Below are 24,684 nucleotides of genomic sequence, written 5' to 3' on the forward strand. Positions count from 1 at the left end.
ATGTATCGATCAAGAGTGAATATATTTTCGTACAAGCTTGTGTCTGTGTGTATGAGTAGGCAGTTTTTGGTAGAGATTGGACATGTAAAGCACGATAACTAAGTTGTCTTACAGTTTTTTCCTGTAAGAAAGTATTAAAAGTCTCTTTGCTTTGGTTATTCGCTGAGTTTAAAGGCTACCTTGGTTTCGAAGTTCAACTTCATACTGGTTCACCCAGTATGGGTGACAGTGGTGTTACAGCACGACACAAAACCATACCGGATGACAAGGTAAGCTGCTTGAACCTATTTCATCTCTAAAGGTAATGGTTTTCAAACCTTCGAGGTTTGGTCAAAGTACTACGTTTTAAGATAAAACTAATACCCATGTGCTTAAATCAGGATGAAAAAGTGGTACTACATTACAAGAGTTTCCTTCGCTTTGAACTTTTTAGTACAGTTGCGGCAGTCGCGCAACCGAATTAAGTCCACTCCTTTTGTGCTTCAGGAGTCAAAAAAATGATACATTAAAGGTAGAGTTTAGATTCTGGGCTGGAACGCTTTTTTTTATAAACCTGGATGGTTTTTGATGACATAACTTTGTTTTTAACAATCTCGAAAAGATGCCTTCTCGCCACTCGTGCGTGAAATGCAGTTGTCGTGAGTGCGAAGTTGTGAATTTTTGGAACCCCTTTTTTGACCCTAAAGCCAGCGATTTTGAAATGAAATTTAAAGAGATTGTCTTGAAAGTACACTCTTCCCTCGAAGATGAGAAAATATACAACATGGTGATCGAATAGATGGGGAAGGGGTATAATATCTTTCATCGAAAACAATAAATATTCGCACTTTTCATAGGATAGATCCAAGATCAAGTTAGCCCTACAGCTTAAATCTGTAATTGTTCTGTTTCGTTAGTTTTGTGATGAAGTCGTGTTGTGGAGCGTGGTTTTATTGGTAGACTTCTTTACCTTATTAATTTTCAACAATTTCGCGAAGATCACCAACAGCGCGCAACAAAAAATTGTTTGAGAGGTGATCCGTTGACAACTCAAGAATTAAAAGTCTGTCTGTAAATTTAATGTCACTTGAGCGTTAATGTAGCACCATTTTCCCCAAAAAGCGATGGCTGTAATTTTGCCCAAAACCAGCCTCTGAATAAACTTTTTTAGGTTTGCAGATTATGATTCACCATGGTTTCCTAAACAATGAATAGTTAGCCACTTAGTAAACAATAATAGAAAATGCTGTGGACCAGACGGTCTTGATGATGAATTTTTTTGCACAAGTATAAAGCAGTGTTCACCTGAGCAATTTTCTCTGAAAAAAGGAAAGTTAATTAAAGTGCTATGCATGAGATTTCCTCTAGAAATTTGTCGCAGGTAATTTAGTAGTGCAATACCCACAACAGGTAAAAAAAAAATAAAACTTCAATTCTTTGCAGTATATTCAAATGAAAATAGCTTGCTTTAATCAGCATATGCATTGCCGATTCTTACAGACTTTTATGATTTTGCTGACTGCGTCGTGACGAAATCCAGCATGTTTGCTGCCAGCAGTTTCAGGATCACAAATCAGTAATCATGGCTATCAATTCCAAATGACCTTGTTACCTTGTGCATCAATTTTGAGCATTTAAGACTGATAACTTTCATAGCCATAATAAAATGCTTGCAGAAAGTCCACTTATTGTTGTCTTAAGCATCATTAGATGACTTCAAAAAAAATCAAAGCACTTATTTTTTCATTCTTTAGCAGTTTCAGTCCTAGAGCAAGTTATAGAAAGATTATTTCAATTCAACTCTGCCCATGAAATCTATGGTGTTACCATTCAAATGAAACTTCTTCAGCAGAACTTTTTCACAGTGCTATTTACTTCTAGGGATACTACAAAGTGAAGTTTGGATTTTTTGTGAATAATAATTTTTTTTCTGTGGACTTTATCAGGAGTAAAACGTTTAATGCCATCTAAGCCTAAGCTATATCATTAAAAAGAATAGCTGCTCAACAAAAGAAAAGAAGCTTATTCTTAGAATGAAATTTTCTTGAATAACTGTTAATTTTAATCTTGGGTGGACAGCATGCAAAGAAAGTATTGTCCAATAGCCCATGGCTAGTGGATTTTACTATGGGGCTAGTGAATTCTGTTTTTAACTTGCCCGACGGGCAAGTGATGTTTTTTGAGGAATTCGAATAACAGAAGATCTGTGAAATCAATTCTGCTCATCAAAAAGCTTTTGGGGCTAGTTGAAATGACGTCTGGGCTAGTAAATGCTAGCTTCAGCTTGCCCGAATAGCAAGCTTTAAAAAATGATTTTCTTTGCACCCTGGTTGAGTACATGAGTAATAATTAGGCCTAAAAAAACGTAAATTCCCGGATGCCCTTTGGACAGGCAGCTGTCACATCTTACCTGCCCAGGACCATTGCTTGCTTGCTTGTCTTAATTTATGATTTAGATACAACATGACTTGCCTGGACAGGAGGGGACGATTTTCAAGCCCTGAGTCACAGTAATAGGTCTTCACACCTCCCCAAAAGAAAAAGAATACAAGGGTACCAATGCTGAAAACACTGGAAACAGAATTACATGTGGAAACCTAAAAAGCCCTTTGAAAAGTTTATTTAAACCAAGTGTTTTGCAATTTACAGAGATAACTAAAAACCACTTAACCCCTTACCTACCAAAGGACTGTATACACATACTGTGTGAGGTCATTCAGCATTCCAGGAGGTATATATAGGTCTTCAGAAAAATGAAATCACCAAAAGTCCAGTGGTTCCAGTTGCCTGGATAAATGAACTCCCTTCGCTGAGAAAGGTCTGGCCAGTTGCTGGGTGTATTTGGCTCTGGTAGGCAAGGGATTAAGACACCGAAACAAAAATCCTCAAAATCAATAAATTTTAAATAAACTCAAACTGCTTTCAAAAAAGGATTGAACTCCAAAACTGAAAACCACAATGCTGCATCCTCCATCCCCCCAAAAAAGGAAATTCCTTCTTGTCAGCAGTACTCTTGAATTGACTAAAACTTTCTAAAAATACCTTGGCCTTATGTATTTACTCTCATATAAAGAACTAGCATTTAATGTGTCAGCTGTTCAATGTTCTGTGGGACTTCGCCGATAAGACGTTGATATGTTTGCGACTTCATAGCCACAATCTAATGTTGGCACTTAAAATTAGTGCTGAATTTTTAGAATTATTCTCCTAGTTACCTCTGAGGAAATAATAAACATTGTCCATGTTTTCCAGGCTATAATCATCATTCTGTGACTCTTTTTTTTCAGATATGTCTGCGATTAATTCTGGTCTCTGGCAAGACACATGAATTTATATTTTCACCTAGTGACACAGTATATTATATAACACAACATGTTTATGAAAACTGGCCTGAAGGTACGTAGCTGATTGCTTTCAGTAAGTGAGTTTTGCGGTAATGTGCAGAATCCACAATTCTAGTGCTTGGACAAGCCAGCACATTTGAAAAACATGACATAGAAAGGGTTTCTGGCACAAGCCTACAGATAATGTTCCCCTTTTGGAAGGGTCACATGTGTCACCAGATCATTGTTTTGGCCAGACAAACCTGAAAAGTTGTCAGACACACGTTATGTTGACTTTTAATTTCTTTAATCAGGGTCCGAAATTAACTTTTTAATACGGGCGCCAACTGGTGATCAAATATAAATTTTTGGTCGCCAGAGGGCAAATTGTGGTCGCCAAAAATTCCGCCTCCCTTTTTTTCAAATAAAATTTTAAACACGAATAAAAAATGCATGGTATGGACGTTTTTTTTTATGCTCAAAAATTGCACTGCTTTCGCTCCCGATACCAGAAAGCAACCATACGTGTACGAGTGAATTCCTATTTTTTCCACAAATTACTTTTTGGAGATATAAAGCTATCTGACCCAGAACATAGGAACAGAAAGCTGTCTGCCCATGACTGCACTGATCATATCAAAACTCTATTTTCTTCCGATAACTACCACGAAACACGAAACATAAACACGAGTCAGCCATCTCGCTCGTACCAGGCCACAACTGTGCCACGTTACTCGTACCAGTCCACAAAGTACATAACGTACGCTGAAAACAACATGGCGGCTTGGAAACGTTCAACTCGTATTGATCGTAGCTGTTGTGGAGGTATCATTACAGGAAGATTCGTTTCACTTTTAATTAAAAAATATCAGCAGGACAAAAAGGAAGACACCTGTTGGCAAATAGCTTCGAGGTTTCAATTCTTAATCAGTTCCTCCGAACGTTAAAGTCCACAATAACAACCAGCTTTACAAGTCGCTAGCTGGCGACCAGCTATGAAATTCTGGTCGCCAGGACTAAATTTTTAGTCGCATTGGCGACCAGGAAGGTGCAATTTCGGACCCTGTTAATTACTATGTTAATGCACATTAATAATAAAATTTTATTTTTTTCTGAATGAAGGATTACTTTTCCCGAAATTTAAGCTGTTGCATTGATTGTTATAGAGTGGCCATTGTTCAGAGCTTAAGCAGTTGATGTTTTAATGTTTTCCTTTTAAGTCAAGATTTTCTACATTATAAAGGGCTAACTCTGCACACGGCTGCTTTTGAATCACTATGATTTCATTAATGACAGAAGTGATTAAATTTTTATTTATCTCTTAGTTTACAAAACCCATTATTTTTTATTAGTTTATTGGTTAATCTTGTGTTCAGTGAGCATAAAACTAAACTGTTTGTGACTATGAAGTAAATCATTTTATTTGTTTTATCTGCTTGTTTGTTTTTCCCTTAGATTGGAAAGATGAAGCAGTTAGTTCCCATAACATACTAAAACTTATCTACCATGGTCGGTTTCTACATGGCAATGTTTCTTTAGCAGGCAAGTGTTTTTATAAGCTATTCATAGTAATGGATTCTCATGAACTGAACATTGACAGCAAGTTTCTTTGTTCTTAGCTCTCCATTTAGAGACTGGCAAGCGAAGTGTAATGCACCTTGTAGCAAGAGAAAACTTACCGGAACCCGCCACTCAAGGTAGGAACAAAAGCACATTTAAAGTCTCAGGGGTTTCAATAATCACTGTTGGCTGGCAAAAACCATTGGCTGCTTCACTGAGAGAAGTCAGCTTTTCTCTTCCATAAGTTGAAGTGATTATCCCAAACCTTGAGGATACAATTGGTAACTCTAGTCAAACCAGTTGCCTACTTGAGATTATTTTTATTGAAATAGGGCTAACACTTAAGATGTAAAGTTGCTGGGTAAATGCAATTAGTTGGTGGAGAATAATATTGTACAGCTAGGAAGTTCTTTTGGTTCTATTTTCCCTCTGTTTCCTACAAAATTAATCGGGGATTATGCTCGTAGTACCCAAGGAAAATCCCTTCTTCCCAACCCTTGCCCTTAGTGGCAGCCCTGTTGATGCCTTTGATTAACCTAGATCAGGTCTCTATCAATGACTCCATGTGTTGTGGGGTATCTTTAAGTTAGCTTTCACATAAATAAAATAGTTCCTAATGCTACATTTTCTCTTGCCAATTTACAGGTCAAAGAAATCGAGAGAAAATTAATGAACAAAGTTGCTGTTGTAGTATTGTTTGACGTGAGGGTCAAAAGTCCATGAAGATGCATAGAAGAGACTAATGCCAAACATGTTTTTAAATTTAAACATATTAAATTTAATTGTTAAAATAATTTAACAACCCTTTATGCGCATGTGTACAATAATTTCTCTTTATATAGACCGTAAAGTAGAGAGTTCTCATTGCCTCTTAAGAGGTAAGGATTGGACCTCTCTCCGAACTGCCAAGTGTGCACGAAACAAGTCCAGATGTTAGAGGTCAAACTTCAGAGTTTTTAAACCATTTGAACGCGTAGTTATTTGATTATTTGTCACTCTAACTTCTGAATCTGTGGACGAAATCCTATGGTGTTACCATTCAAATGTAATCTCTTTGGCAGAAAGTCTGCAAAGTGCAATTTTTTTCATAGTATTTAGAAATAATTTGAAATTTTTTTGTGAAATTTCCTTTAACACCGTTAGGTTTAAGAGTGAAAGGGATAAATGAAGGAACATACTCACCATAGTGGTTAAAAATAGTGTACTTGTAAAAGTGTAGACGTTTTCATTGAAATGTCAAAATTTGCATTTCAATTATTATTTCTGGAGTTGTATGGCAATACATGCTACAATGTGTTCCTTATATTTCAAATTGTGCAAGTGCTCTCTCTCAAGAGACATCATTGAAACAGTATAACAACATGTTGTTGCTGGAATATCTCCGTTTCTCCTTTAAAATTTATTAAGAATTTTTTCAGGAGTGGGCATTAGTAGGGTATCTAAATCCAATCTTTCAGAAGAAAAGTGAAAAATAATGAAGGGGGCAAGGGGTGGGATCTCAAACAAGAAAAACCTCCATGGAGAGGGCATTGACAATTGTAGGATCTGAATGTGCTAATTTGTTACTTAACCTTTTGAAATAATCAGCATTAATTAAAAGTGGTCCTGTTTACTTCCAGAATGTTATGATTGTAGGCAAAAAAGTTGTTTTTACATAGGGAGGTTTGAGTATTTGACTAGTATCATTTCCTGTTGCCCTAGGACATATAATGAGAACGCATAAAGGCAAGTGTGGACAAAAAATTACACATCATTTATCCTTCGTAGTATCATCCATTACCCTTATTACCTTCCCAAAATTTTTACCACTTTTTTTAAAAAAATAGCAAATTAGTAGGGATTGCACATGAGTCTGGTGTATTGCAATAATTCAAGTTGTATAGTAATCCTTTTGTGAATGAAGAGCTCGTTGCATAATAAAAGGGAAATCAAAGTATTAAGTCACGTAGCCTGAACTACAATTATAGCTTTCATTGATGACTAAATGCTTTCAAAGTTCTCAAATTTTTAGCAAATTCTGAGTTGTTTTTTTTTAAGAGTTAGGTCATATTCTAACTTTCCATGTAAATTTTCACTAATAATATCACAAATCCTTAGAGATATTTTAAACTTCTTGAGTCATAGATTATAATCTGGCCCTGGTTATTCAAACATTGGATGGATAAATCACTATCCACTGGATATTAGGGAAACCAACTGCATTATCCACTGGATAGAGTGGATAGCGTTATCTACCTTTTGAATAACTGGGGCCAAAACTGTAAAGTGAAATGTTTTCAAGAGTCAAGGCTGTAATAATTATCTCCTCCATCATAAACAGATTTCCTCTGGTGGCTGTATGCTTGTTTGGAATTGAAAAGCTGGCTTTATATATGCTGCCATGATCCTGAGAGTGACTTTTCTAAAAATTTGTGCAGAATCATTCCTCTCTGGCTTTGGCTCAACCAAAAGAAGGGTTAAAAATAATCTTACACAACTAAAACTCTTGGCTAGAGATAGACTGATAGATAAACGACATTCAAAACTTTACATATATTTACATATTATTTGGAAGAGTCAATGTTATGTTAGTGTCCAGTGCAGCCGATATTGAGCGAGTTGCCCAATCTAAGGAGGAGTGTTGCGTGACTGACTAAATAACCATTGTATTGGAGACTCCTGTCACAAGTTGATGGTGGCATATAGAAGCCAGTCTTCTTAAGACCTCAGAAAGTATTCTTATGTATACTCAAAGTTCACGCATTTGGTTAGACATGAACATGGAATATTGAATGATGACTATCACCTTAACCTCTGTACCATCTCAGACATTTACTAAATTGTGTACCATTAAGTGGAAATTCAACCCCCCCCCCCCCCCCCCCCGGATACTGCGTCAACATACTGGACTTTTCCTCCAATTGGTGACAATAATAATTTATTGTGTTTTTCATTGTTTGTTGGTTTCTTAGAGCTCAAATATCATTAGTAAGTTTAATTTAAAGGAGTAAAGTGCTCGTAGCACTACCTGTCAAAAGGACCTTGTAATAGTGCAAGCACTTCACCATTTGAGTGGTAAAATAGAATTTTTAAAACTTTTTGTTAATTCTTCAGTTACCCAAATGCCTCTCTAAATGTGCATGTGGTCAGAGGATTACTTTGAATATCAATGACGTTTTATTTTTGTGAGAACTGCTGTAGCATAGAAACATAAAATATTTTTTAAATAGGCATGTCTTGTTCATAACTGTAAAGAAGACAATACACAGTATATTACTTCTTGTTGGTAGCTAGGCTTCTTATTCATATTGCTTTGCTCTTTGTGTTATTTTCTCCAATAAAATATGGTTATTCAAGAAAATATTCATACCCATCTCAAAGATTACTGACTTGCCAGCAGCCTGCATGGTATTCATTTCCATTCCATTCAAAGAGATGCACAAGGGCATGGGGTAAAAAGTTGCTCCTTTTTAGTTCCTCACACTTATTTCACACCTCTGGATCGAGTTGTTCAAAGCTGGGTTAAGATAACCCAGGGTTAGTGCGAGATTTGAATTCAGATATGAAAGCTTAAAAATCATTTCAGTTTTAATTCTTTTTGTCTACAAGTTGATTATCAAAGGCTTTAAAAATAACAGAGAAAATTATCCAAGAAAATGCTTTTAAGCGCTAATCAGCCTTCGAACAACTGAGCCCAGATCTCCTGCTTGGCTTAAAGGAAACTAGGAACAACTGCTGCGCAGTTTACTATGGAAGGGGTATGGATATCTTTTTGTGATGCATTAGCACTGCCCAGTTAGATTTGTTTGCAACAATTTCAAAGTAATATTATGAAGTTTTTTTTACTTGTCAGTAACATGTAAAGAGTAAATTAAATAATAGATTTGTGTGGAATTATAGACTACTTTTCTTCAAAATGACAGGAACCCCTATGGGTTATTTAACATGCGTCTCAAGTGGGATCCAGTATTCTGTTGTTTTGTTTTGTTTGGGGGGGGCGGGGTAAGTATGATTTCTGCCACTCTCTCAGACCCAGACTTGTCCCTCCCGGAGAGTCAAAGAGGCAAAGGTGCCTTTCCCAAATAGCCGCTGGTAATCAAGTCTGTTGGCAGGGAAGGGGGAGATGGTGTTTCACAGTATCATGTGATACGAGTTTCACGAATGAGGAATCAAAAAATATTCCACCATCGGCAACATTTACCATTTCACATATAATAAACATCCTTACAGTTAAACAGAGTACATAAACCTTGTGATTAAGGATGTAATTTTCATACTATGCACATATTAATTTAGATAATTTACTATTAATGCGTACGTATTGTTTTTGTTTTTTTTTACATTGAATTTGTTGCTGTAGCTGTCAAATGACCCACCTCCCCCATACCAAGAAAATGTTGGTTGTTTGGGACGATCATAATACCTGCCTAAGCTCCATTAGGTGTGGGATCTTAGTAATCCCCTGTTGTGTTTCTGGTTTTGCTTTGTCAGTCCATTCAAGAAAAGATATGATTTCTCCACAAAGTTTCAACTTAGTTACAAAGACGTTCACGATTTTTAATTTATTTTTCCTTTTTGAATTTATCTATTTCCACAAAGGCCTAATACAGCCTGCTTTTTAAACTAACAACAGGAATGGAGAATTAAAATTTCTTCATTGGGGATTGTTGGGGCAATGAGCCATTATCTTGACATTACTTTTGTATAAGTACAACAGGTATTTTCATGGCAGGGCTAGATTAAATAAAAAAATTGTTGGCTAGATTAAATAAAAAAATTGCTAGCTTTGATTCCAAACTATTTAACGAACAAACAGGGAAACAAACTTCTTCTGATCTTATGATTTGACTAGCTTGATCGCTGGTAAATTACTAATTATACTTCTCCAAGAAAATACTTCATAATAGAGAGTAGAAGTGTGACATCACATTACCAAGGAAACAAAATTTCTTGACAGAGACACAGACCTTCCAACCCCTAAACCATGCAAATCGGGAGTGTTTGAAACAAAAAGCCTCGAAAAACCTGGAGATTGGGACCTCAAACCTGGAGATTTTCAAAAGATATATATCAAATAAAACTAAAAAGGCAATTATTTTTGTCACAGTATTCTTTACTCTATTGGTTGGTGGTCTCTGTTGTACTCTCTTGCTGCTCTTTTGGCAGTGATGAAAAGATTCTCATTCACTATCCACATTCATGGGATGGCGAGTAGCCAATTGAGAATGCTATAAGGCTTTCACACAGACCTTAGCAAACTTATGTTTTTCAGGAATAAGGTTGGAATTAGACTCAGCTTTCCCCCCAAAATTATACAAACAACTTGTCCATTATTTCCAGACTGCGATTTCTAACAGAGTCATCTGGCAATTTTAAGATTTTCTGATTTGTTTCTAAGAGCAATCATGTACCAGAAAGTCATACATACATATGAATGTTTCTTCTTGTTCGCCATAGTTTGTTGAGATCCATTTAATTCTGCTACCATGACAATGTGACATAGTGACTTCTCTCTATGCCCAGATTAACCTGCTCTGCACCTCAGTCTATGGGGATTGAGAAAAGCATTCTGTATGGTACACCACAGTCAGGCACAGACCTGCCAACTCTCCCAATTCTGCCGAGAGTCTCTCGAATTTTTAAATTTTTCTCACGGCCTCACGAGAAGACTCCCAATGTCATGATTTGGTGTTTGTGAATTGTGCTGTTCTCAGGTGAATAAAATATAACATTGTGATTAAAGTGCCCTCTGTGAAAAATGAAGTGCCAAAATCCTAGACTGTGTACACGTACATTGAAGATCAACTGATGAAAATAAATCATTAATTTGGACAAAGGACCTTAACTATCACTGGGTGGCTTGATTTAACTTCATTTTTAAGTCTTTTGATGTAGATTCACACTTCAGTGCGCTCAGACCCACCTACACTTGGCCTCCCTAGGGAATTTATAGCCGCGCAGAGATCACCCGACCACATGACCGAGATCAAAGGTTTTTCGTAAACTCGAGACCAGATTCCCCCTTCCCTCTAGAAAGAAAGAGTTGACATTCTAATCTAAGTAGTGATGACATAATTTCTTAAAGGCCAGGTCTTGAAACAGGTATGGATTTTGGAGGCAAGGTCTGAAAACAGGGTCAAGATTTTGAAGAACCAGGCGGCAAAAAACCCACCAAGAATTCCCAGCAGTACCCCTCCACCCTCCACCCCCCCGCCCCCCAACTCCCCCATTTTCACCCCAACTAAAAGTGGCCAATTCCTTGGAAGTTTTGTTAGGTGGAAACTAAACCCTTTAACTCTTCTCTTATGGGTTAGCAATAAGATTTCATGGGCAGGAATCTTGCCACTTTTGGAAAGGGTGGGAGTAACAAATGGAAAGCTCCCATCAAAGTATCATCATGAAATTTACTGCGCTTTTCACAAACATGCGAATTCTGAAGTTCAAAAGCCAACTGATGATTGCGGTTTTTTTTATGCCGTCAATCATCTTAACGGACCTATTAGGAAACAATACTTTACTTTAACAGGTTCAAAAGGTCATGGTTTCTGATTTGTGATTGGTGGATTTCGATCCGTTTTTTCAGGGTTCGTTGCTTGTGATCGTAATTATGATTGACGGCAGCGAAAAACTGAATTGTGAAGGAGGCTTTTGAACGTTAGAGTTCGCATGTTTGTGAAAAGCGCAGTAACACCACCTAAAAATTCAAGGTTTACAAAAAGTCAGTGATCTAATGATTAATCACAACAACCCGAACTTTCTCTCTTCCGGACGTTGGATAAATTGACTCCTTCAGTCGCATTAAAATCATTTTTCACCCTGGTTTGCTCTAGTTCATTCAGTCTTTTAACAGCAGCCGCGAACGCAACGTTGACATTAGTCGAGTCTTTTGCGCTTGTTTCGTAGTAAGGAATTCCACCGAGTTCTTTACAAAAGTTATGAGCTTCTTCTTGTGACACAACTCGGTCGTTAACATCAACTTTATTTCCCAAAAGGATAAATGGAAAGTTATCTTCCTTGCGAACGTCCGCGTAGTAAAGAAACTCCTTCCTCCACATGGCTAAGTTTTTGAAGCTTTGTACATCATCAACGGCGTAAACTAATAGACACAAATCTGATCCACGATAAAAGGGTGTCCTTAAGCTCTTAAATCTCTCCTGGCCAGCTGTATCCCAAATTTGAAGCGTGTACGAATCTCCGTCCACCGTAACATCCTTGTTCAAGAATTCAACCCCAATTGTGTGATAAGACTGGTTGTCGAATTTGTTACTTACAAATCGGTTCATCAGAGACGATTTTCCAACACCACCATCGCCAAGCAATACTACCTTTAAAAAGGTGTTCTTGTTGGACATTTTGGCGTTCGCTGCTTTTTATTTGATGATTAAATGGTCATAAATTTAGAAGGAAAAACATCTACTCAAACCCTCAGAAAATGCGCAACTCCGTCATTTCTCACGTGACACAAAACATGTAGAACATGGTCATGGTCGCCGAAACAGGTCATGGGTAACACAAACTTGGGTCCGCATTACGTGCAAAGAAAAGCTTTACCACAAGTATTGTTCGAAACGTCAATTCGGCAAATTTGTGTAAAAAATGTATCTCAATAATTTCAAAGCCTTGGAAGGTTTTACTTTGCTGTCGGCTTCAAAACAAAAGCTAGGGTGAAGAAGCATTTCTTTGTTCTGTGATGTTGCACTAAAATTTTTTTGGTATAAAAGAATGCTTATTTTAATAGTTACAGACTTGTACCTATATGTTCCACTCTATTTTTGCTGATTTAATACTGGAAACAACTCGGAGTTCCAGTAATAAAAAAGAAACTCGGGAGACGCCTCATTCTTCTTCGTGAGAATGAAAGTAGTCAACACATGCATAAAATAGAGACAGGTGAGCTGGAATGCAAGAGAAAGGCATAAGATTTGACCCACGAAAATGACAGTTCTATCCCTAAAAGTCTGGGAATTTTTTAACCGTTTATTTCTTTAGTTTATTTAAAGGATGATAAACACCAGTACAATAATAAATATTATTAATTTATTGCATGGGTGCTGGTGAAAAAAAAATTGCAAGTGAACCCCTTCCATGAAAACGGCCACAAATAGTTTTCAAGGGAGTTTGTTTTTAAAGTATTATTTTTTATCCATTAGAAGGCTTTGTCTGCTGTTTACAATGCATTTTTCAACTTTGCACTTGAAGCAGAGTTATATTGTAACCAAAAGTGCAAGTCATGAGGTATTGAAGGGCTTGGCATGTTCCATCCACTCAGCGATTGTACCAATTCAGCTGGTGAAACAACTCGTTCCTTTTTGCTCGCTTGAATCACTTTGTTTTTTGTCAACACAATGGCATAAACAAAGTTATCTTTATCAACAAATCTCTGCTCAAGATAGAAAGACCCTTCATCCCAGGCTAACACCCTGGTTTTTAGGACAACTTTCTGAAAAAGTTCTAGAGATCTGCGATAACGAACACAGGATGCAGCTATGGTGACTCCACAGTGATTCTTTCTCATCACATTCATCATTCCACTTGAGATCCAAAAGTTAATTCTCCCAAAGTCACATTCCCGGAAGTATCTGTTGGAGAAAAAGGGATCATGCTTAAAATAAAAGCAATCTTATAAATGAAGCAATATGCTAAAAAAACTACCCTACAACATCAGTCAAAGACTTGACTCTAGTCTTGATCTCTAAGATCACAGGGAATCTATAGGTAGCTGTCTGTTACTTACAGAATATCTATACCAGTAAAAAATATGGAACATACTTGATTGACGATGTATTTCAAAATAAAACACAATTTTATTTCCTGTGTGAATTTGTGGATGCTAGTTGACAAGTTAACTGTGCAAGTGAGAGAGCATTAATAAAATGATCAGAGGGTATATATGTTTGTCAGGGTTAGGGAATGGGTGTTTGGTGTCTAAAAATGGGGTAGGGAAATTGCAGTTGAAAAATTGGTCTGGTAAAGGGCAAGGGTTCCAGAGTCCCTGCCACAAAAAAATTACTATAGTACCCTTCCCTAACTAAATAGTACGGTTGGCAGTATCCCACACAGCCATTCTTTGTCTTAAGGAGCGTTGCATGACAGGGAAAACAAAGAACACGTGGGAGGCCACAGACTTTCTTAGGGCTTCGTCATGCTGTCCTTACCCATGAATGTTCGTTGAGGAGGGTTGCGTGACGAGCCAAAAAAACATCTGCATAGGCCAAAAGGATAAAAAAGTTTTGCACTTTCCGCTAGTATTCTAGAAAACAACCCTGATCAACAGCCAAATTCTCCCCAAAGTAATAGCCAGCCTACACAACAGGACGGGAGAGGAAAGACGATGGCAAACCTTATGTGACAAGCGAGACAATAGTTTCGTTTAAAAAAACTTTCCGCCAAACTTCACCTTGCTGTAAACAGATCTTTTTGTCAAAGACCAGAAAACATTAATTTAAGTGAAGATCACCACAAAACACGCAGTTAATAGCCCTGTCATGTTTGTCACGCACAAGCACTTCGCCGTCCTCTTCCTTCAGCCATCCTGTTGTGTAAACTCACTAATATTAAAGAGCAGAGTTGGCAAACAGATTTTTCATGCTCTTGAGCTACAATGCCATTTTCATTATTAATAAGGTGCCTCAACTTGAATCGCACCGTTTAAGTCAGTTTCTTAAAAGTAGATTGTAATTTATAGAATGTTTGCAGTTACCTTGCATTATTCATGTGCATATTGAGGTCCATATCGGCAGGAAGAACGATGAAAGTTGTATCGGATACATCAAGGAAATTGGAATTTATTGTTTTCCTGTAGAGCAAGCCTTTCTTCACAATCATCCATGCCACGCGTAGACTCCAGTTTACGTCGAAAAACATATAAAGAAGAGGAACGATAATGGCATAAATTCCTAGAAATCTTCTTAAGAGCAACGCAGTCAAAATTATGGCTGTAAAAACCAAGAGTAAGTTCTTTATCTGCCCCATCGTTTCAAGGACTCAACAACTCTTCGCCGAAAAGGAAGCAGATATTGTGCTGGTGCCCAGTCCCTATTCGGTTTATTTGTTTTCAAAGCGCACAGGCAGCCCATAGCTGGGGCTCCGCTGGGGCAAAAGTAGTCTAAACAACTGGGAGAGAATCAGAACCTCCACTTCATGAAAAGATAGTATTTTGTACCTTTGTTAGTGCCTCAATAAACGGAGCTATGTGTCACGCTATTAGTATCTTTTAATAAGCTAAAACTTGTCTTCACGTCAATAGGCCACTTGCACTAGGAGGTCACGTGACCAATGCTACCTTTAAACTATGAGTTGGAATCTTGCTGATGCCAAAAATTGACAGAGCACATAAAACTACCGTACACCCAAAATTTGAGGGGAAACGCGTTTAAGGGAGATATTTTATAGCACTTTGATTTTTTAACAGAGCAGTAGGATTTGTATTGGCCGCCATGTTGGAGGGCATACTCTTGCCCTCCAAGATGGCGGCCAAAACTACTTTTTGCTTATATCTCGCTAAAACTTTGATAGTGACGCTCAGATGTGCTGTAAACATTACCACATCATATTTTCAAAATTTTCCTTGAAGTTTAAGTGCAAAATTTGTGTTCAGAAAGAGGTAATTCATAATTTTAAAAATCATATTCTGGTCACGTGACCAGCTCAAAATTACTCATTTTAAGAAAATGGTGCGGGTTTGAAAAACCAAATCACGATCATTTTGTTTAAGATATGACTCACTAATCATTTTTCGAAGGCAAAATCCTATAACTTTCATTTTCATAAAAACGATGTCACGTGACCTCTTAGTACATTAATGGCCTATTGAATTCCAAAAATAAATGTCCAGTTTTGTCATTACACTATATTTAGCCATTGAAAAGGTACTTTTTCATCTATTTCAATGGATGGCAATGTTAGCTCGTGGATTGACATGTACTGAAACTTGAAAAAGTGGGGCAACATTTTCAAGTTTTTATTTTTTACTAACGTATGTTAGTGCATTTGATGAAAATTGTTTGAGATATTCATATCTCTAAAGAAGCATTTTGAGTAAAGGCAAAAGTAATGACTTGCATAGAATTGACTTAAAAAACACCACACCAATATCCCCATGACCGACAAATTATAACCTCTTTAACTCTACCACTGGATTTTAAAAATTACTGTTGAGCCTCTCTACAATGGCCACCTTGAGGACAGAAGAAAGTGGCCGTTATAAAGAGATTGCTGTTGTAGAGAGGTTTTAAGGTCGGTACACACTATGCGACAAGTTGCAGCAACACGTCGCGGCGACAGATCACTCCATGTGAACAGGTCGGGCAACTAGTTGCAGCAACATGGTGTGGCGACAGACATGTCGCAGCGACAAATCATGACAAATCACTTCGTGTGTCTGGAGAATTTTTGTGAAAATCTTTGTCTCCCCAACGGAATTTTGTCGCTGCAACAAGTGGCAAAAAATCAAATCAGACTGAATCTGTACTACTTGTCGTGGTGACAAAATTCTGTTGCAGCAACAAAGATTTTCACAAAAATTCTCCAGTACACACGAAGCAATTTGTCGCTGCGACCTGTTGCCTCACTGTGTTGCTGCAACTTGTCATCTAGTGTGTACCGACCTTTAAACAAGAATCAACGTATGGCCTTTTTTGTCCCTCAGGACGAAAAAAAAAGTGGCTGCTGTAGAGAGGTGGCCGTTGGCAGAGGTTCGACCGTATGCTTGACACTTTCAATATGTATGGATATTAAATTCTGAACCAATAGACCTTGAGATATCCTCTTATTGATTTGCCTTCGTCACAGACACTCTAAACCTTCTGTATAAAGCTCTATACAAAATGGTTTAGACGAGTGCATGGGCAGGCTGCAACGCAGACTACTCATTGATCAAAAATGAAAAAAATAAATGCCAACAAGAATGATGAGTATTTTTCCAGAAGAATACTCCTTTGAAAAAGTGATGGCTATGCTGCAGCATTATGACCAAAGTAGAAAGAAATGTTGTTCTTGAATTTATTTTTATGAGAGGAAAACAAAGGAAAACTCAAAATACTGGTGACATTTAAGGCTTACAAGTGAAAAGCAAACTAAATAAAATTCCACTCAAGATATGATACAATTTATTTCAATGTTTTACTTTCATACTAAGTTGATGGTGAACACTTGGAATATTACAAGCATGTTGATTGTGCTATGAAAAAGCACATCAGAGATGAGGACACACAAGCATACAATAAAACCACAATCATATACCACCAACACACGCAGTTTAGACTTTTGGGCCCAATTAGCTTTTTCCTTACAACACAGTAACATTCCAGTGGTTTTCTAGTCTGATAGTAATAAAATATCCCAGTGGAGAGTGGGGAGGGGGGCAATCTATATTTATAGTGACAAGGATGATCAAAGCATTCTGGATTTTGGGGCAGAAGAAAATTTAGCAGGCATTTTTTGGGTTGTTGTTGTGAAGAATCGTTGAATCATATTTTAAGCCCAGAAATTTTGGCATGAGAAAATTTTCTATCAGGGGAGGGGGAGTTGTTAATTTTTGGTCCAAGGATTCTTGAGGGGGTTTAATTGTCAGAAGCCCTGAAGAATTTTTCTGTCTTTACTTGATAATCCCTGTACCGCCCCCCCCCCCCCCTTCCCATCTCCCTGGCCAAAGAACTAATTTTAAAAATATCACACCTAACTAGGAATACAGTGTGGACCCTCAAAAAGCCCTGATTGAAAAGATTGTGACTGATATTAATTCTAAATTTTTAAGGAATATTATTGTTAAATCACCTATCTACTTCTGTTCAAACAAGGATATGAAAATGGTATTTAAAAAACTGTTAACTAATTTTTGTAACTTTAACTAAAATTCCTATCACAGTATTAAGAAAATATATTTCAAAAAATTGTTTTCAAATACAATATCACAAGGTATGATGAATACATTAGTAACGTTAATTGGATATCCACCTGGAAATAGCAAAAAAAAAAAAACACATAACAGCCCTCACTAAAAATATATATATGTGATTGGCTTCGCAAAATCTTCAGCAAAATTCTTAAAAATATATACAATATTATTGTTAAAAACAAGGATATGAAATACCCAATGGATGAATAAAAATATTCAAATTCAAAAACATACAGTAAAAATTCAGATAAGTTAATATTATTGTAATAAATAATTAACAAAATGATTATAACTACTACAGCAGACATGGTATTACAGCATTATAAAAAAGGGGTATAGAATGGCAAATTCAAGACTTTGTGGGACTGTGAGGCCCCGGTTTCAAAATTTAAGACCCAGACTTAAAAAAACTTGATACTCCAAGATGCAAAGGTATCAGAAAATAAGACTTCCAGACCTGTCACAAACGCTTCTGAGATTTCGAGATCTGGCCGAAAATTTCTGGGACCTCCATTTTCCAAGGAACCATTCTATATCCCTTAAAAATAGATCCTAGTAATTCTGTGAGGCCCACTGATTTGTCTCTTAGCTTTTTTGGGCACATACTGTAAATTAAACAATCTATAAAGATGCAATAGCCATTTTTATTACATGGCTACAATTAAGTATGTGCACTCTGATTGGTTGCTAAGTGTGCATTATTTTCTTGTAATGCCTGCTAGCTAGGTGTCCAAGGCATATACAATCTGTAGCTAACTTGACAGTGGACATCCTTATGGATTTTCATGGTCAATTGACAGCTGTCAAAAAGGGTATCCGTTGACCAGTGTCACATGACTGTATCATGGGCTCAAGCGTACAACTCATTGAGGTGACGTGTTTTTAAGTTATCTGCTGACCATTTTCATTGATTGTAGGCTTCAGTCCATAATGAAAAGGCCACATAATAAATAACTTATTAACCCTTTGGTCATATCTACAACGAAATCTCAGACCTTGGCCTTGAAGTATTGACCAAGCCATCGCTTAGTCAATACATCAAGTGGGAACCCTAACTTGGTCAAATTCTAGAGTTGGAATGGAAACAGTATTTTTGTGGTGACAAAGAATGCACAAAAAAGAGATTTATGTTAAGTGAGAGAATTTAGAAGGGGAAGTAAAAAAAATTCTGGAAAATGTAAAGAAAAGGGGATGGGTGGGAATAGTCAGTAAAAACAGTGATGGAAGAGAGTGGATAAATGGAAACTGGAAATAACATAGACTGTTCACAGTCCCCTATTTTTCCATAATGACCACATGCAGGAGCCAATAACCCAAAGATAGCAACTTCTATGTACTCGTGTCATGGTGTTTGAACAGACAAAGGTAATTTTTGGAACACTTTTGGTGCGAACTTAGAATATCTTTCAAGTGTTACAAACTAGTCAGCTTAAATCCACAGACCTAAAAATGATATTTTTTACCTTTTAATCATACTATGAACTTACTATCATTTACGTCTGTTTCTTATCTTTGCACTTCTTAAACTTGCAAGTCTCTCTTCCTTATTCTGCCCCAAATCTTCTACTTCCACATCACTGAACTCTGAACCAGAATCACTCTCTGCTATCTTTTGTTTTCTTTTCCTTTTCACCAACTGTTGTCTTTTTTGATGGGTTTCCAGGTGTTTGCTTAACTCCTGTTGAGAAGAAAATTTCTTTTTACAGGAGGTGCATTCATAATTTTTTTCAGCAGCCTTCTTCTCGCTTTGATCATCTTGTTGCCTTTTTTTATGAGTTTCAATGTGTTTATTGAGTTCCTGTCGACGAGTAAACTTTTTCTCACATTGGGAGCATTCATATGGTTTTTCTCCAGTGTGAGTTCTTTCATGAAACTGCAGCTGGCATCCTTGAGCAAATGCTTTGTCACAGTAGCCACACTTGTAAGGCTTTTCTCCAGTGTGTATACGAACATGTCTGACTAGGCTGTATTTATCTACAAACGCCTTATCACACTGATCACATGCGTACGGCTTTTCACCAGTGTGAGACCGTTCATGAATAGTAAGGCGATTGGGTTGCCCATAAGCTATGGGGCAATAACGACACTTGTAAGGCTTTGCTCCCGTATGGCTATTCATGTGGATATCAAGGTTCTCTTTTGAAACAGTGACAAAAGTACATGACGTACATCGAAGAACTTGGCCAGTGTGCCTCTTTACATGTGATGCGAATGAGGAAGAGTTCGAGTATGACTTCAAGCAGTAGCTGCAATTGTACTCTTTCCTGGGAACCAGATCAGGATGATCCTTCATTTGGTGACTTTGCCGACGACGCCAACTTCTAAAGCCTTGCTCACAATATTGACATTCAAACGGCATTTCTCCAGTGTGTAATCGAACATGAACGCCATATGCCTTCTGGCTTTTAAAGGTCTTTGTACAACTTGTGCACTGGTATGGTTTGTCATTGCTGTGGGTTAAAACGTGTCTATCTCTCTGTGCTTGTGTTTTAAAACCTTTGTCACAAACACTGCACTTGACAGATTTCTCCAAAGTTAGACGTTTCAAGTGCATCCTTCTCTCTGCATCAGTAAAAAAAGACCTGTCACAGTGGTCACAGGGAAATGTTCTTTCACCTGTGTGAGTTTTTATATGTCTCTTGAGTTGTGTTTCTTTTTCAAATAACCTCTGACAAACCCAGCATTCTTTGAAGAAGTGGCTGCGAACACAATGGTCTAGACAGGCCCTCAGTGAGTCATATTCAACCAAACAGGAGCTGCAGCTAAAATGACCTGGGCTTGAACCTGTAGATACACAGAAATAATTAAAATGTACCACGACTTAACAAACTTCTAAATAACGAAATCCTCAGTATGACAAATGATTTTCTGCAGCCCAGCCAAAATTACAGTAAAACGTATGGAACAGAACCTCAATTTAATGAAATCCTCATTATAACGAACACAATCCACAAGCACAAACATAAAATTTACCTCAATATAACAAATAAATGCCAGCATGTGATAAAAGATTAATGCCAATCAGACCAACAAGGATAAAATTCATGTGTACGGTAGTTTTACAGTCAAACAAGGTCAAGCGTACCCCCCAAGAATCCATTAATGAATTTATTATTCAAAAGTTGAATCCGTTGCTAGTTGTAGATTTCAGATTGATCTCTGCATTCTTGTATGTGTAATGAGCCGTGAATTCACACGCGAGGCAGTTATGAAATTTCTACCAGCTCCATTTTCCTGAAATTGATGTAAATGTCTTCTAAGAAGTTTAATCCATTCAAAGATTTCCAATCTGACCAAATACAGAGAAGTTCTCGTAAAATATTCACTGCTCATTACGTATGCAGAAATGCCGCTTTGAATTTGACACCAGTTACGGGAACGACTAACGGGTTCATTTTTCAAATAATCAATTCACTGATAGAATCTTGGGGGGTACGCTTGACTTGGTTTGACTGTAAGCAGTTTTGTTTGCTTGTTCTTGAGTTTCTAGTGCTGTAGCTATGTATTGGCTCGGTACTGAAATGTTGCAACAGTAATTTTTCAGATCTGGAAATGCTGGGTTTTGTAAATTAATTATTAACTTTACCTCCATATAACAAACATTTTGATAGTTGTCCTGAAAATTCTTTAAATGGGGGTGTTCTATATAATGAACCCTCGATAAAATGAACAAATTTCCCCTGTCCCTTGGCACTTCATTAAATCGAGGTTCCACTGTACTAACATTTTGTACAGTGGAACCTCAATGACTCAAACTTTGATAAGTTGAACTTCCCACTAACTCGAACTAAGTCCAATTTCCCTTGGATTTCTTCACACCTTTCAGTCATTTTTACTTTGTTAGCTCAAACTCGAAAAATTCAAATTCCCCACTAACTCGCACTAAATTTCCTTTCCCTTGATCCAAATTTCACTGAAAGTTACCTCGATAACTCAAATTCTGGTTCTTGTAACCCTAATCAGATGCCAATGCATTGGCTCTTCTTGTCAGGGTTCCACTGTAGTTCATTTATCTCAGGCAATTTTTGCTTTTCTTTTGTTTTTGGGTATGGTAATGCATGCTAATGAAGTTGAAACAAAGGGAAAATAGTAATTACCTGAGATAAAAAATTAACCACAGCAAAGACAATGATGATCAGCTAATTTTGTTAATTTTTATTTTTCTCTATTTCAAACTCACAGAAATACCATACCCAGAAAAAAAGGAAAACAACATTTGATAAACAAGAATGGCAATAAAATACCAAACATACTAGGTTTTTCTCGATACATACATGGCAAAGCATTTCTCTTGAATGACCAGAGGGGTAAGCTGGAAAGATCTTTATCCTTGTGCTGTAAAACAGCATGCTTCAGTAAAGATCTGCCTCTGAGAAACACCTCTGTACAATATGGACATGTGAGTTTTGTGTGTCTTTCAACATGTTTATTCAAGTCAAACTCTGCAGCAAATTCCTTTGGACATATCTGGCATTTGAAGGGTTTAAATGTCGAGTGTAAAACAAGGATATGGTGATTCAAATTGTCTGATCGAAACCATTTCTGGCAATAAGGACAGATGTTTCTACTTCTATTGGCAGGCTGGGAGGAGGAACTGGCATAGAAATCTGGAGCTGGTGAATTCAACACAAGGTTGGTAACGTTGTCAGTAACAGGCTGGTTCTGAAAACCATTAACTCTTGGATCCCCCATTGGGGAAATATTGTTGTTGATTAGCATTCCAGGCTCCAAAGGGTTAGAAGATAGCTGATTAGCACTGCTCAAGCCATAACATAAAAGATCATGAGATTCTCCAGATTGGGATTCCTGTGCTGGCACTGTAGCTTCGTGAATCTCAAGAGCTCTTAAAGGGTTCCTTACATTGGATGTTCTGCTTTGACTTGAGAATACCTCAGTAGACCTTGAACACTCAGGGTCAAAGTATACTGATATTTCCATCACTTCAACGTTATTACAACTCATTGTAACATTGGAGCTATTTTCACTGCTAGAACTTGGTGCATTGCTGGACTCAGAAACAGATTCTGAGGCATAAAAGCCTTCATTCTGCATATCTGTCAATTCAGTTTGAATGCCTTTTTCATTCCCGTGGGGTGGATTGCCACAATTGGGTTCAAGATTTGAATGTTCCAGTGCAAGACAAACCAGGGGTTTCACATCTTCAATTTCACTGTCCCTTGGAGTAAATTCACAATCTTCTTCATGCCCATTGCTTCGCAGAATGCCATTTGCCATGTTAAAGTTCAAAGAGCTAGATGGTACATGTACAACATTGCTGTAGCAATTTTCATCACAAGTAAGCTCACAGGTTCCTTCAGCTTGGGAGGCTCTAATGAAGCTGGACGATACAAGACCGACATTTTTGTAGCCATCTTTATCACAAGGCAACTCAGGAGATCTTCTGGATTGGACAGCCTGTGTCACTGGTACTCCAGAACTCCCAAGTTGTTCTCCACTATTCCTTCCACTGCACGTCCCACTTCCACTTAAAACATTAATGTTACTGTCTTCTGAGACAACTGCGAAAGTGTCACCAGAACTTGCGGGTACAAGTCCCACAGGAGGTTTAACATCTTCACTTTCATAACTTCTTTGCGTGGATTCAAAGCTCTTTTCTTGTTCACTGCTTGGCAGAATGTTGTTTTCAGGACTAAGATTTTGCAAGGAAAATTGTATGTTGCTTTGCAGAGCACCATTGCTTGGAACGGTGACAAAACCAATGGGTTGTTCTGCATCATTAACATAAAAAGGAAGATTGTTGAAGGTTTGTTCACCACTTCCTTGATTGAGAATGATTATGTTATTATTACATGCCGACTGATCACAAGAAGACGGGAAACAAAAAGCATCCATTCCATTAACACTTGGATCAGCAAAGAAAAGAAATCATCTGCAATTTCAAAAATTTACAAATTATGAATAAAATTCAAAGGCAATTATCAGGGGCCGGGTTATGTAACAGTGAATATGCAAAGGCGGACAATTGTAGAATTTTAAATTAAAACAACCTAAACCCTTGAATCATGTACTTGAAAAGATTAGTATCTGAGCTATCAAAAGTATTAATAAGAACATGTACAGCTGCTTCAGTTTCGAAATTACAGTATCCTTACCAATTTGACTAATTTCATAGAAGCTGAATTATGCAAAAATTTATATGCTTGAAATGAACAGCTCGTTAAGTTTGAAGCATTACAGAACTTAACTACCCCTTTACATCTGCTCTTTCTGTTCTATCTCATCTACACTTCTGCAGCCTTAAATCTGCAAAATGACTCACGAGATGATGAAAAGAACGAATCTGAAACTCTTCACTCGGAACATGGACAAACAGACGCGCCGCTCGTGTTACAATGATTTGCGTGACAATAGGCGAAGCATACCCACAGAGACTGATCCGCATCTCTCTAACTAAAAGCTATATTGGCAGTAAAAATGAACCAAATAAAGTATAGCTTCAAATCTTACCTGTCTTTTACTTGCCTCTGTTTACTAACAACTCTTGTGTTACCTACCGTCTTCGTGGAAATCTGGAAAGGGTGCAACCTCGTCCCCAGGTTCTTCTCGTTTTTCAATATGGCGTGGAAAACGAGAAGACCCTGGGGATGAGCTGTGCGAGGCTGGAAGCCTCGATGCGGAGGAACAGAGCTATAGAGCCACTTAACTCTACCTGGTTATTTCACACGTATTCACCCAAGGAAAAAGAAGGGCTTGCCACCAGCATTCAATGAAGTGGCAGATTCAGATCTTCAAGTTAGTGGGGGCCTGGGGGGCAGGGCGGGGAACACTCATGCAGAGCCTAAGCCAAGAGAGGGACTGGCTTTCAAAATCATTTTCTTAGCCCTACAGGCCTCAGTTAGGCCTAAAGATAAGGAGGGTTCCTGGACCCCTCCCCTAGTTCCACCCACGATATGTGTACAGAATATCAGCTAGTCCATAGTTACTTGA

At 37.6% G+C, this 24,684-nt stretch overlaps 4 protein-coding genes across 4 annotated transcripts; 1 reads left to right on the forward strand and 3 right to left on the reverse strand.

Annotated features, from left to right (window-relative positions):
• LOC140947352 (ubiquitin-like protein 3) lies at nucleotides 1-8,735 on the forward strand. Its single transcript, XM_073396421.1, has 5 exons — nucleotides 1-269; nucleotides 3,267-3,375; nucleotides 4,758-4,844; nucleotides 4,922-4,999; nucleotides 5,508-8,735. The coding sequence occupies exons 1-5, from the start codon at nucleotides 219-221 to the stop codon at nucleotides 5,561-5,563; spliced, it is 381 nt and encodes a 126-aa protein (XP_073252522.1). The 5' UTR covers nucleotides 1-218; the 3' UTR covers nucleotides 5,564-8,735.
• A 2,772-nt stretch (nucleotides 8,736-11,507) lies between these two features.
• On the reverse strand, nucleotides 11,508-12,283 carry LOC140947712 (ras-related protein Rab-9A-like). The gene has a single exon (XM_073396887.1). It carries the CDS (start codon nucleotides 12,191-12,193, stop codon nucleotides 11,576-11,578), a length of 618 nt encoding a protein of 205 aa, XP_073252988.1. The 5' UTR covers nucleotides 12,194-12,283; the 3' UTR covers nucleotides 11,508-11,575.
• A 515-nt stretch (nucleotides 12,284-12,798) lies between these two features.
• LOC140948100 (protein THEM6-like) lies at nucleotides 12,799-14,829 on the reverse strand. Its single transcript, XM_073397325.1, has 2 exons — nucleotides 14,542-14,829; nucleotides 12,799-13,420 (listed from the first exon to the last, which is right to left on the reverse strand). The coding sequence occupies exons 1-2, from the start codon at nucleotides 14,811-14,813 to the stop codon at nucleotides 13,009-13,011; spliced, it is 684 nt and encodes a 227-aa protein (XP_073253426.1). The 5' UTR covers nucleotides 14,814-14,829; the 3' UTR covers nucleotides 12,799-13,008.
• Nucleotides 14,830-18,460: 3,631 nt separating this feature from the next.
• LOC140948552 (uncharacterized) lies at nucleotides 18,461-23,166 on the reverse strand. Its single transcript, XM_073397806.1, has 2 exons — nucleotides 22,011-23,166; nucleotides 18,461-20,520 (listed from the first exon to the last, which is right to left on the reverse strand). The coding sequence occupies exons 1-2, from the start codon at nucleotides 22,969-22,971 to the stop codon at nucleotides 19,226-19,228; spliced, it is 2,256 nt and encodes a 751-aa protein (XP_073253907.1). The 5' UTR covers nucleotides 22,972-23,166; the 3' UTR covers nucleotides 18,461-19,225.
• Between the last annotated feature and the right edge of the window lie 1,518 nt (nucleotides 23,167-24,684).

The sequence above is a fragment of the Porites lutea genome, chromosome 9 (genome assembly GCF_958299795.1).
Source record: "Porites lutea chromosome 9, jaPorLute2.1, whole genome shotgun sequence".
Lineage (NCBI taxonomy): Eukaryota > Metazoa > Cnidaria > Anthozoa > Scleractinia > Poritidae > Porites > Porites lutea.